This window comes from Staurois parvus, unplaced genomic scaffold, assembly GCF_062004578.1.
Source record: "Staurois parvus isolate SC_StPar_1 unplaced genomic scaffold, SC_StPar_1.0 ptg000031l, whole genome shotgun sequence".
In the NCBI taxonomy this organism is placed as follows: Eukaryota; Metazoa; Chordata; class Amphibia; order Anura; family Ranidae; genus Staurois; species Staurois parvus.
The window spans coordinates 1,163,747-1,178,077 of record NW_028317827.1 but is presented as its reverse complement, the minus strand read 5'-3'; the positions used below and the strand labels follow the sequence as shown (position 1 = coordinate 1,178,077).

At 41.2% G+C, this 14,331-nt stretch overlaps 1 protein-coding gene across 9 annotated transcripts in view; it reads right to left on the bottom strand.

Moving 5' to 3' along the window:
• FMNL2 (formin like 2) overlaps positions 1–14,331 on the bottom strand; it is a 334,121-nt gene that overhangs the window by 44,062 nt on the left and 275,728 nt on the right. For 6 of the 9 annotated variants that reach the window (XM_089659530.1, XM_089659522.1, XM_089659550.1 and 3 more), the window contains exons 14-17: positions 13,443–13,794; positions 10,426–10,632; positions 1,764–1,784; positions 1,130–1,254 (exon numbers count right to left, since the gene is read on the bottom strand). In XM_089659530.1, coding sequence (XP_089515656.1) covers positions 1,130–1,254; positions 1,764–1,784; positions 10,426–10,632; positions 13,443–13,794 — 705 coding nt within the window. The remainder of the gene's footprint in view (positions 1–1,129; positions 1,255–1,763; positions 1,785–10,425; positions 10,633–13,442; positions 13,795–14,331) is intronic. The other 3 variants (XM_089659557.1, XM_089659555.1, XM_089659543.1) reach the window with 1 other exon arrangement.

The window sequence follows — 14,331 nt, the reverse complement described above, 5'->3', positions numbered from 1 at the left end:
ATAAAGCCATTTATAACTCTGCCCCAAATTACATCACCAATCTTGTCTGCAAATATCACCCAAACCGTCCTCTCCACCCTCCCACAACCTCCTGCTCTCTAGCACCCTTGTCTCCTTCTTCCATGCTTGTCTCCAGGACATCTCCAGAGCTTCCCCCATCCTCTGGAACGCTCTACCCCAATCTATTAGACTATCACCTACTCTGCCCACTTTCAGGCGATCTCTGAAAATCTATCTCTTTAGGGAAGCCTATCCTGCCTTCAGCTAATAACCAAATCTTCTATTTCTCCTATCAGTTCAACCCCCACAGTTATTACCTTTTGTACCACCAGCCCCTCCCTTTTAGATTGTAAACTCCAAGGAGCAGGGTCCTCCTAACCCTCTTGTATTGAACTGTATCGTTGCTGTGTTGTCTCCCTTTATATTGTAAAGTGCTGACCCAACTGTTGGCGCCATATAAATCCTGTATAATAATTATAATAATATGGAGTGCGTTTTTGTGGTGTGAACCAGCCCTTATATGTTGTTAGCTAAGCAGTGGCTTCACATAGACTTGGGAAACTTGAGATGACTGAAATCTAAGGCCTCATGCACACTGGAAATGTTGCTATCTCTCCTGGACAGCTTTCCTCCTGGCAGCAACATTTTGTCAGAAAAAAAATACTTGTAAATGCATGTAACGCATTTAGGCTAGTGTAGCCACATCAAGTGTTTGGGTGTGAATTCATTTCAGTGGCCAGAATAATAATTTATTCTGGCCATTGCAAAGCTTAAGAGCTAAACATGTCTAGCATTAACGTGCATTTACATGTGCCAAGCATTTTTTTTTTCCAAAAACGCTGCTGTTCCTGGACACGCTAACAGTGTTTTTTCTTTTTCCTCGCCTTTAAGCGCCCCTGCCTCTAAATTCCTATGTGTGCATGGACACCTAGGCTAACATGCAGGGGCATTTAGAGGCAGAAAAAAATAAAATGCCTGACACGCCTAGGAGCAGCAAAAAAAATCTTCCAGCATGCATGAGGCCTATGAATGGCCACAATCTAAAAAAGACTGGGCTCGGGCTATTACCCGTTTTCTCAGAGGTGATATAGTACGTCCCTTTTTTTTCACACACATCTGCCATTCATACCTCCAGTATCCTTTCATCGTCAATTTCATTGAAGACTGTGCCATTGATCTGGTTGGGTTTTAGAGCCACCCAGTTGAATACTGGCATCCTGAACTTTGTCTTGATGGGCTTCTTAATTTTCACAGCTGAGCATGAAAAACAGTAAACAGGGATATACTTTCATCTTCAAACTGAATCACAAAATAAACAAACATTGAACATGCACAAATGATACAATAAACACGTGCGTTTGTGCAACCAAGGATCACAAAGAAAAGTGATAGTGACTTTTGGCAGTGTATTAAACAGATAATAAACCCCAGGTTTTCACAAGGATATAAAAATGTCCATAATGCAAAGTACTTTCCATAAACAGACAACAGTTTGTTTATAAACTTGACAGCAGTCCCTGATGTGCATGTGCTGTGACAGTCCTGTTTTGGGGTTTTTTTTTTTTGAAGGGACAGGTTTTAGACCAAAATTTGGTAATTTTGCATATGCTAAGTGGCAGATTTGGTTGTTATATGGACAGCTTGAGAAAGGTTAAAAACTGTCCTTAACATTTACTCGGGACTGTTGTCATGTATATACTTCTTGCTTAAAAATAAACAATAATGCAATGGACAGTTTCTAAAAGAACAATGGAAAAACCTACAGAACAGCTTGATCGGTCCATCTTAAGAGGAAGCACAAAAGCAAGAGGAGAAATTAGTGTTACACATTACAGCGTATAACAGGCAAAATGAAAAACCTCAGGACACAAGTAAATTCGAGATAAAATGATAAGATAAATGATCAGAACGGGCAAATTATAAGTTACTGAAATCTGCTACTCTTTTAAACTGGATCTGGTATTAAAATGTACATTCCTAATGAAGTATATGTCTGCCTAGCCAAATACTTGTTATTACCAAACATGCAGGTTATAATGATGTGGGATTGAAGATATATAAAAAAAAATAACTTCATTAAACCACTTATTAAAACAAGAGGTTCTGCTATTTCCTTCACAATTTTAAAAATATCCTTTTTTATATATGTAAGCTCCAAGGAGCAGGGCCCTCCTATCCCTCTTGTATTGAACTGTATTGTTGCTGTATTGTCTCCCATTATATTGTAAAGTGCTGAGCAAACTGTTGGCACTATATAAATCTTGTATAATAATAATATATGTGATGGCAGTGATGACATATAAACACCTTTTTTTTAAGCTGGGTATACACATACTGAAAGTTGGCCGGTTCAGCGGGAATTATTCAGATGTCAGTATATGTATACCGCTGTTTGTTCAACAGAAGCTTCTTCTGTTGAACAGTCATGCTGGAAAACCAACATTCGATCAGTGCTTGCAGTGATAGTTTCACTGATCTGTGTATTCTGATGTGTGTGTGTGGGGAGGTTACAGTGGGAGAGAACAAACTGGTTACAAAAAAAAAAAAAAATTGGCCTGTATACCCTGCTTTAAGTAAGCTTTACTGTGCTTTGAATGGGGAAGTAGTCTTTGGATACCAGGAGCAATGTGCATGCTTCATGTCATTTGTGACTGCACTTTATTTTACTGCAGCGAGATAATGGCATTGGAAATGCACAACAAGTAAGCAGACTGCAAATGTAGTGAAGATATATGCAGGACTGTGTTGGATGCCGTTTTTGAAACCCCCATGCTCACCCACCCTGATCCACCCCCAGGAGAGTGGCTGGGTAGGAAGGCTCAGTAACGCTGAGCCTGTCATTTTACCAGATTCAGCGGTACTGATAAGTTCTGCAACTGGATCGTCTATGTGGACACTCTGACCTCAGTGCTGCCCCTCCTTGAGTGCCTTATGAGGAAACGGACTCAACTTTTCCCATGGTAGGAACACCCTGGATATATGCCTTCTGCCTTGTATATAGTATAATTGAACCTTTAAATGTATATACTGTAAGCCCTAACAAATAACATCCTCTGTTTGCTACCTTTTGGTCTGTTAATTATTTAATTAGGCGTTCTGAAATACTTGTTCAAAAAGGGAAACCAATACCAGTTTATCTTGTCAGAAATCTTGTGAGCCATTAACTTCCTGTGCTTTCTGCCTCTGCTGCAATCTTATCAGTTACTGTTCCCAGCTATCACTGTGGACTACACAACACCTCCCCCATAATGTAAGCAGATGATGGGAGGGGGAGTGTTCTGTAGTCCTAAAAAATGTCTATTCTTTGGTAACAACGTTTCTCCAGTACAGGCCACCCTAAGACAGGTAGATGTTTCATGAAAGAGTCAAGAAAAGGGGTAGATTTTCCAGGTTACTGCCTAAGCACAATTACCATTCTAAGGTGTTCCCTATACATTGCAGATATTCATTTTTTATTTTATTTTGGGTCCACTATAATTTATTTGGTAGTGCTAAACAAAAATCACAAAAAATATCACCAGATACTTTCTGGTTGTCCACACTATCAGATACTGTGCTAAATAGGAGCTAGCATTATACTTCTAGGCACTTGGAGGTTAACCAGACATGTTACAGTGATCACAGAGGTCAGAAATGTTCTGACTTATTTCCCATACATACTGCATCACCGTATGTAAAGGGTAATAAAATGGAGTCATTTTATACAGGAGAAATCTATACTGCACAGTATTTCCTGTTCCCATCATTGCAATATAACACTTCCTCAGATCTGTTTTAGGCCACACGTTATGTCCTTTCTTGGAAAGTAATTATATTTAGGGGAATATTTATCAAGGAGCAAAAGATCCCAATGCAGGACAGGTTTCCCTTGGGCAACTCTGCCCTGGTGAACCTCAACACTTCCAATGGGCATTTGTCAACTGGAAATTAGAAAGTAATCACCTTATCAGAGGATTAGGAAAGGAGAGAGAGGAGCGCACACCCCATAGTGTAGCATGCATAAGGACATTTAAAGTGGTAGTAAATCTAAAAAAAACAAACCAATCAACAACAAAAACCAGCATATTATGAAAGTCTTACCTAAGAACGAAGCCCTCCAGCGATGCGCTGTCACTGCTGCAGAGGCTTCCATCTTCATTTTCCTACTTGACTGGCTTAAGCCTTGATGACGTCACTCCCGCACATGAATGCAAGAGCTATGGCCATGGTAGACAGTTCTAAAGGAATGGCACGAGTATGCCGTTCATTTAGAGTGCATACGCTGGTGATGTCACCAACTGCCACTCACTATAATATCTTCTAAACGGTGCATATTTAGGAGATATCATTTTACCAAGAGGTAAGCTTTATTCTAAGTAAAAGTATAAAAAATTACTTTAGCACCACTTTAATGGACAAAAAAAAACAACAAAATTTGCACTCAAACAACTGTGGGGTTTGGAAGCTTGTCAGGTGGCTTGGAGGATAAGTCCAGAATTAATGTATGAGTTATCCCAGATCTCCGCCTTGGCCACTGGCTGGAGAAAGCATAGGCTGGAGTGGAAATTATACTGCTGACAGAGATGGCTGGAGCTGCTGCAAGGCCTTGAGTCCAAGAGCCAAAGGCTTCCCGTTGTCACCGCTGTGTACCCCAAAATCCTGCTTCTTTATCAACCTGTTCCCTGCTGAACCAGCTGAGATTCAATCCATATATGGCCAAGGTGGTTTTACTGAAGTTGATCCACTGATTGACTTCAGTACAACTAGCCTGTTGGAATTTTTGCATGCAATTACAGTAATCATTGTGTTCTGCTGGCAGGGAAGGCTCCATGCTGGGAGAACACAATAGCACTGCAGGAGTCATTCCCCTATCAACACTGACTGTGTTGATGGAGAAATCGAGCAATTTTCTGAAGTGAATCATCTATAGCTTACTTACTCCACATTTATTTTCACGTCATTTTGTCTTTTTTGCTAGGATTGCTTTTTAAATAAACATTTACTGCATCTGAAGCAAAAATTAAGACATTAACATGCACTAATCTTTTCATGTAATGTAACTTACACATAATGGACTCTGGTATAGCTTACACTGCTAATAATGTCAAAAAAGAACAATCCTGCCTTTTACTGTGCTGGATTTATAGCATTCAGAATAAAACGAGAAGGAAAGTTTTCCAGATCAGTGATCAATAAAGCTCATGACAACTCTCAAGTCTCATATACAGTAAATCTACGTATGTAATGCTATTCTTTCCCTCATACATGTCTATGTGATTTTTCCTATTGTATATGTCTAGTGCCCTTAAAAAGCAGTACCTAGAACTCTCTTGAGTAGCTTAAAGCGGAGTTCCACCCAAAAGTGGAAGCTCCGCTTTTCTTCCTCCTCCTCCACTCTGCTGCCACATTAGGTACCTTTCGGGGGGAGCGGGTACTAAGTTTTAACAGGTACCCGCTCCCACTTCTGGCTCAGTTTGCAACGCCGAACTGAGCAGGAAGTTTGGCCAGAGGACTGCGGCCCATTCATAAAGAGCAGTGCACTTCAAACATGCGCAACAGGAAACCAGCGGTGAAGCAGCATCAGCATCTGACAGCCGATTGAAGAATCGGCTCGGGGTGAGGACACCGCTGGATCCCTGAACAGGTAAGTGACCTAATATTAAGCAGTATTTGTAGCTGCTGAGTTTTAATTTTTGGGGGGGACCAGAACTCCGCTTTGAAGCATAGCAAAACATGGTCCCTACAAATACTGATCTTAGGCAGGCCATAGATTATGCAATTGCTCGATTCCCCCATCAACACAGTCAGGGTTGATGGGGAATCCCTCCCTGAGTGCTACTGTGTCCTGCCAGTGGGGAGCTTTCCCTACCAGCAGAACACAATGTGTTGCTCACTATAGCCAGTGGCACTAATTGTTCGGAAAAAAGCCAACCGCCAGGTTGTACACAAGTCAATTGATAGATCGACTAGTGTATAACCAGGCTGCCCATACATGAATCAAAATTTGTCCGGTTCTTCCGATCGACTTTTGATCCATGTATGGCCAGCTTTAGCAAGAAGAAAAGCCTGCATATGTATTGTAATGAGCAAATATGCAATCATACACATACCTAATTACAAACTTTACACAGAAAACATGTTTTTAATACATTACCAAACACTAATATTATGATTAATGTTAGTGTAAGAGGTGATCTGCTGCTTAGCATATCTAAAAACAATAAGAAGCTAATGTTTATTTTCATTTTAATTCAATGGGATTTAAAAATTACAGCCAACGTAAACAGGCAAGCTTTCAGGATCTGTATGTCCCTTCCTCATACAATATACAACTCACATATTGCATAATGCCAAAGGATTTGTAACACTTCTTCCATACAGCATAGCCTGGTCTATGACCTCCACTACAGCTAGAACACTATAGCGGGACACAGACATACCCTCATCTTGCTGATTGGACAATTAAGGAGAAAAAGCATACTGAAGAGGACATCCTTCTCGCCTCCTCTCAGTATATTCCTTGTGCATTGCTGCAGAGCCTGATTGGCTCCAAGTGCTGCCCCTCTTTCTCCCGGTTTCTTTGCTGAACATTACAGGAACTGATTATGAATATTAGTTTCAAATACTCACACTAGTCGCATTTAAATTATTTTTTTCATGAACACATTAACTGCGTTAATTAGGATTTTTATACTGCAACTGCCTGGAGTTCAGGTTTAAACAGCAAAAATGAAATTGGGGATTTTTGCTTCCTACATTTCATTACAATTGGTAAGTCTAATGCCTCCTATCCATATTTATGAAAGCAAGCTGCACCAGTACGAGGCTATATGTCCGCTCGTATCCCTTGATGATACAAATAAGCTGACTCACAGCCGTATATTTCCTGCGAGGCTTGGAGCTAAACTGATCAGCCCACAAAAAAACCTCACTACATGGAAAAAATGATGTTCACTAATGCACAAAGGAAGATGTGTGCTGCTTGATCTGTACATTAGTCAATATTAATAGTAACAGCTGCAGGAATAAACAAGCTTTAGCTCTCTATTAGACTTTCAGGTACAAATCTTGTAGGCATGGGTCAGCACAACTGATATCTCCTTGAGACGGTCCACAAAGCTCCAGAACCCACTAAAGCTCCCTCCTAACAGTGACGCTGGTACGTATATGGTACTTTTCCCTTCACTGTTCTGCACTAAAGAATGATGGTTCTCATAGACTGAATTTCTAACAACGAGGAATATCTCCCTGTACAATAAAAAGCATCTCCAAATGGTGCAAATATTACAAGTGATGCTAGGAATCTTTTTATCAGTCCATTTATAGGCATCATAAATGTATACGATTTTAAAGTCCTTAAAGCAAATGCTGTTGCTGCAAGGGGTCTGCTGTGGTATTATTGTGCGCAAAACTATATAGATTATGGCAGCTGATAAGGCAAGGATAAGGTACAGCTGAACTCCAAGCAGTGACCTGACTTTTCGAAACTTCAGTTAAAGTGACACTAAAGTTTCCTTTTTTTTTTTTTAATAACAACTCAGGGGTTGATTTACTAAAGGCAAACAGACTGTGCACTTTGCAAAGTGCAATTGTACTCTGCAAGGGCAGTTGCTCCAGAGCTTAGTAAATGAGGTAAAGCTTCCTTTTGCCAAGAATACCCAATCACATACAAGGAAAATAAAAAAGCATTTTTGCATGCACATGATTGGATGATGGAATTCAGCACAGCTTCTGCTCATTTACTAAGCAACTGCACTTGCAGAGTGCTCAGTTAATATGCCTTTATTAAATCAACACCTATGTCTATACTTATCTGCTCTGTGCAGTGGTTTTGCACAGAGCAGCCCAGGTCCTCTTCTTTTTGGGTTCCCGCCAGCACTTCTGGCTCCTCCCCCTTGAACAGTGCCCACAGGGAAAGATGTTTGCCCTGGTGGCACCACTGTGTGCTCATCCCCGAGCAGTTGGTTTATGTGTCCATAAGACACATAGATCTGTGGCTTGGCCCACCCCCTGCTCTCTCCTCATTGGCTCACTGGCTGTGAGTGACAGCTTCCACTGTTGTCTCAGCCAATGAGGAGGAAGAGTCCAAAAACAGCAGAGGCTGTCGAGTACGTTGCTCGATGGAAGGGGTTCAGCTAAGGTTTGAGGGAAGCCTGAGGGAGCCACTGCACACAAAAGGTTTTTTACCTTCATGCATAAAATACATGAAGGTAAAAAAACCTTGAGCCTTTAGAATCACTTTAAGTAATGAACCTCCCCAGCCTGTACTTGGACAATGAAGATGCATAGGTAGACTGAAGAGCTCTGCTTACGCTACTCTCTCAAATCCGCTTGTCCCATGTCAGCACATGTCCATGCAGAAAACCCGATTGGCTTCCCTTGCTGGCCCAGCCTCTGACAGTTACATTACATGAGACTGGCACGTTTTCAAGTACTTACATTAGTTTTATTATTATTATTAAGTGCCATCAACTCGGGTCCAGGTCCTAGTGACTTGATGAATAAGAGTTCTAAAAAGAAGTTGGCTTTTTGCTAGTCTGGCGAGATCCTCCAGTGTCATCCCCAGAGCTGTAGTCAGTATGTCCATCCACCTAGTAGTTGGTCTCCCTCTTCGCCCGGTTTCTTCGATCTTCCCAAACATTATTTCCTTCTCCAGTGATCTCTCCTTTCTAACAGTTTGACCAAAGTATGACAGTAGCAACTTCATCATTGGGGCTTCTAGTGACATAGCCAATTTGATCTCTTCCAAAATCGATCTATTAGTTCTATGGGCTGTCCACAGTACACATAAAATTATTCTCCAGCACCAAAACTCAAATGAGTCGATCTTCTTTCTATTGTGTTTTTAAATGTCTGCCTGGAATTCAGCTATATGTGTTGGGGCTGTGAGGGGGTGGTTAAAAGTCGAACTGAAGGCAAAACTTTTTGCTCATTATGAATAGAGTAACTGAAGGTTATAACCCTTCCAGGTTTTTGCTATCTATGTTCCATTGGGGAGATTTTCCTTCATGTAATGTTCCAACCTTCACAATAGGAAGTGAGAGGAAATCCATGCAAAGTGAGGGAAATCCTTGGTACTCATCAGGGTCAGCAGACCTTGTGTCCCCACTGGATGATTTCCCCTCTATTTTTGTTCCAGTGACCACAAAAAATGTTGGATTTACTTTCAATTTCCGTAACAACAACCACCAGGAAAAAAGGAGGGTGAATCTTCCTAATGGGGACACAGACAGCAATGATAACCTGGAAGGTGCTCTAATACATCTCCACTATATTTAAAGAAACATGTTTAGCCTTCAGTTATAATTTTAATAATTATTTTAAAAGTTAGGCAGGCCATAGATGGTTCGATTTTCGACCGGTTCAGCACGGACAGGCTGAGATTTCATCTATGTATGGGCAGGCTGATTGTTACATAGTTATTTTGAAAAAAAAAAAAAAGGGCATCTAGTTCAACCATTAAAAAAAAAGTTATAATCCTATACCCACAGTTGATCCAGAGGAAGGCAAAAAAAAAAACCCCAGCAAAGCATGACTCAATTTGCTCCTGCAGGGGAAAAAAGTCCTTCCTTATCCTCCGACAGGCAATCTGATATTCCCTGGATCAACTTTACCAATAAATGTTACTATCCAGTTATATTCTGTGTATCTAGGAAAGAATCAAGCAAGCAAGCAATCTACTGAGATGGCCAAAACCAACTTTTGAGGGAGTCTATTCCACATTTTCACAGCTCTTACTGTGAAGAAACCTTTCCATATTTGGAGATAAAAGGATAAGTTCACCTTTTAGACAAAAATAATAAATGCAGAATTTTTGTAGGCAAAAAAAAGGAGCCTGGAAAGCATTGCACCAGCAATCAGTAGATCGATGATGCCATGCAGGTCTCCTGCAGGCCTGTCAGAATATCTGTTTGCCGTATGGGATGTTCAAGCAAGCAAATATTCTGACAGGAAGCTTCAATGAACTACCACAGGGCTCCACAGTGCTGTGGTAGTTCACTGAAAACTACAAACTGACAACCACTAAGGTTGTCGGGACTTGCAGTTAATTTATTCACAGACGTCCGTGAATGAATGATGCGGTCATGTGGGCAGAGCCCCGCATGGCCACGCTGTTTTCAAATTTTGACTGACTTGGGTACAATTGGCACATTAGACTTTTAGGATGCAATTATTGCCAGCGGCTATGGCCTAATAGTAAGTGTCTGAAAGGTGCTTGGGGAGATGATGAGTTTCTCATTTTAGTAGCACCAAAAGCACTGCACAGACAACTAATAGAACCAAGATCTCTACACCAGAATAAACTTTATTAGCATCCTATCTATACTGACTACATAAAATAACAACAATGGAAAACCTTCTTAGTAAAAAAAGATGGAGAAAAGTTTAATGTTACAATAGTGTCCTTCAGTAAAATGAATTTATCAGAAAGTCTGACTGTGTTACCTGCTAGTCCTGAGTTGAATATAACTGTGGGTGAGGCAGTTCCTGGAAGAGGAGGAGCTCCTGGTGGAGGAGGAGGTGGAGGAACTGGAGGCTCCGCAGTTGGCCCTGGTAGAGGAGGTGGTGGTGGGGGTGGAGGTGGAGGTGGTGGAGGAGGAGGTGGTGGTGGTGGTGCAGGTGGCATGGCTGCTGGTGTAGTACCAATTTCTGCTGTAGGGAAAAAAAACAACATTTTATAATGCAGAAATCAAGAACAATATTTCAGCTTTGTCTTGTACACAGGATTGTCTTGTTCTTGTGTTTGATGCATCAGAGTCAGCCCAGCCCACTAGAGAATCCACTAAATCTACTAGAGAAGCAAAGTGTATGATGCCCCAACATTTCATATCCTGTTTTCTTTGCATTGCTTTCTTTGTGTGTAATACCTGGTATTCCTGCCTGCTTTCCTATTTCAAACTGATCGTGCCAGGCCCATAAGCATATCTGTCCCAGCATGGTCAGTTTTCTCCTTTGCATTCTCCTTGAGAGCATAGCCTGCCTATAATCCAAGACTTCTGCTGACATAAATAGGAAAAAAGATCCGCACGACCACCACTGTGCTAAAATCTTCCTTTTTATTGAAAAAAACACAAAAAAGTACATAAAAAATATAATAGGTTGAGGCGTTTTGGCTAAAAAGCCTTAGACATAACCCATCATGTACTATCAAAGACTTCTGCTGACACATCCCCCTGCGCAGCTAATCATTGGGAAGATTAGTGTACTGCTGTTTCTGCTGCCACACCCTCCTGCAGTCTCCACCTGCACTTCTCTAATAAAGAATTTATACATAGGGAAATAATCCGACACTGAATTGCAGGCAGACAACCATTTCTCCAAGAAGTAATGTTATTTCTGGATATGGTGCTCAAGCTATCCTTGGGTTTAAATCAAAGACCTCCTGAGGTTTACCAATCAGACATATTAACTTGCTGGTGATCTTACTCCTAAAATAAATACTAGTCAGTGACTCAAAGTAATAAATCTGGAAGATCTGCATGACAAACAGCTGGCTTTTTCAGAAGGCGAGTTCAGCTGACAGTGACAAGCAGAGCCGGGACAAGGAGTGGGCAGGAGGGACAGCTGTCCTGGGGGCATCTGGGGATTTGGAGGGTTGTGCTAGAAGGGGTGATTTGGAGGGGGGTTTGTACTAGGAGGGTGAATTTGTGTTAGGGGGAGAGATTGGGGGGAGGGGGGTCATGCTAGTAGAGATGACTGGGGGGATTTGTGCTAGGGTTGGGGGGAGGATTTAGTGAAAAAGAATTGGGGGAAGAATTAGTGCTAGGAGAGGGACTTGGGGGGGATTTTTGCTCAGAGGGGAAATTTGAGGGGTAGAGATGACAAGCTAAATGTTTTCTCATGACAGGTTTGCTTTAAGGTGAATCTGTAAGAACAAAAATATGAGGGATGGTATTCCTGACTTTTTTTTTTTTTAGAGGTGCAGGCTCTGGGCCTGTCCTCTTGATCCTAAATGTACAATTTAGTAAGTTGCCAACCTGGAATAAGCATGCAGCAGGTGAAATCTGAACTCTGTCCTACATGCTTGTTCCAGGTTAGTGACTTACCATGTAGCAATTCTGGGACCAGAATGACAGCCCAGAAGGCAGCACCTGTAAAGTAAGTAGAACAGACAAGGCCTCTCAGACTTTTCTTATGTGTGCATTGATTCTCAAAATGTTTGAATGCCAAAAGGTTATCAGAACAGGTGGGGAACCAGTATTCAGAAGGGGGTCAGCATTAGTAGCCAGACAAGTACACTAGCCTACCCTGACCACAGCCGCAGGAGAATGCAAAATGCTGCAAAAACGTGTGTAAACACGGTACCTAGAAAACTAAAGGCAAAACGTCTTTTTTTAGTTTTGGATAGAGTGGAAAGGGATTAGAACACCTGTCAGTTTGTATTGCTGCGTGTGCCCCCATTATAGAGATAGATAGAGAGTCACTCCCTCTATTTGCCCTGTTTACTGTTATCATCAAAAGTGAGGGGTGGTTCACACCATAGAAACACAGTGCGGATACGTTCCAGATGCTAAACACTGAATGCTGGGCATTTTAGAAGACTTTTCTACAAATGTGTAAGGTACTTTGTTTACTTATACAAATATATTAGTGTCACGTTCCACTGATAAGTATATGAAAATTGTATGTAATCTGCAATCTTTCCAACATCAATGCAACTGTTCCAGAATTGAAGTGTCCATATTTCATCAGTGAATTCACACTCCTTTCAGTGATGTAGACAAACCGACTTGTGCTTGGTTCACCTTTCCTATATTAGTGTGACAACCGTGCGTGCACCTTCACCAGTTGTGTTCTCACCTGGTAAATGTGACCAAACCGTTAAGTGAGGTCATATATAACTTGTGTCCCTTATGTGGACTGTGGCTGGATGGGATTGTTATCCTGCAGAGTTTGAGATCCCCTCACTTTCTTCAAGATCTTCCTCCAGTTGTCCATGTACCATATAATTAACATATAGTATTGCACTCACATGTACATGCTGCAAACATTGCTGTAAAATTGCTCCAAATGCTTGCTAGCAATCCAATATAGTGTACTTGTTTTTATTTTTGGTCATATTTATCAGGTGAGAACACAACAGGTGAGAACACAACCGGTGAAGGAGCACGCATGGTTGTCACACTAATATAGCAGAGGTGAACCATGCATAAGTCGGTTTGTCTATCTATCACTGAAAGGAGTGTGAATTCAAGGGTGAAATATGGACACAAATTCTGGAACAGTTGCATTGATTTAGGAAAGACTTTTAAGACAGCAGATTATATACAATTTTCATATACTTATCAGTGGAGGGCGACTCTAGCATATTTGTTGGTATAATGATGACACATTTCATGGGTATGTGTGATGTGTATGCAGTCTACTGTTTTAATATAATTTTTCACATAAGTTTGACACTATTTTTAGGCACTACAGCAGCTCACAAGACTTTATTTAATATTTTTACTTTGTTTACTTACCTTCCCCAGACTCTGCAGACGAAGGAGGGAGAGGTGCAGGAGTTGCTGCTGAAGGTACAGAAATTCCTGATACACTTGTAGGTGCTCCAGCAGACACGGGATGTCCAGTCTGTGGGACGCCAATGCCTGTTGATGCTCCAGGCACCACCTCTGTTCCTGATGGCACACCACCTGTCACCAGTGGCATGATGGATATATCTCCATCACCTTTTTTCTGAATTTTAAGAGTCCCCTGTTTTTCCAACTCATGGATCTTTCTTTCCAGAGTGGATTGTCTCTGAATGGCTTCCTCCTTTTCCTTGATCATTTTCCGCAGTGAGCTGACTTGCGTGTTTGCATCTTTACAGACCTCCTGCGTGGAAACAGGAGGCAGATGAGGTAAGACAGGGTACAGTTATGGGACAAATAAAAATAATAATAATAAAGAATATAAATACATCATACAAATGAAAAAAAATCATGGAGCAGGGAGTCCTGTTGTAGGGGACATCAGCTAAAGACTCAAGGTCCAAGCAAACACAAATGTTAGTAGCTGAAGCAGTTCTTCAGCCATAATCTTTTTTTTCTAAATAAGGGGAAGGGTTTTAACCTTCGTCGTAGTCTGTGTCTACTTCAAGCAGATCCACCCGTTATTTTTCATGCTGGTTGTTGTCACAGGGAGAAAAAGTGAGGGGAAATCCAATGATGCCTTCCTTTCTTAGAGGCACTACAGGAGGACTGCATTTTGATGACTGTTACCTAAAGGTAAATCCTGGCGGGGTTGTCTACCTTAACAGTTTACACATTTAGATTTTCCTAGAGGTTTTCATTAAAGAAAAATATAGTAAAACTGTTTGTCCATTAGTTAGACCTTTTTAGAGTGCTTGAACCAAGAGATGCATTTATAGGT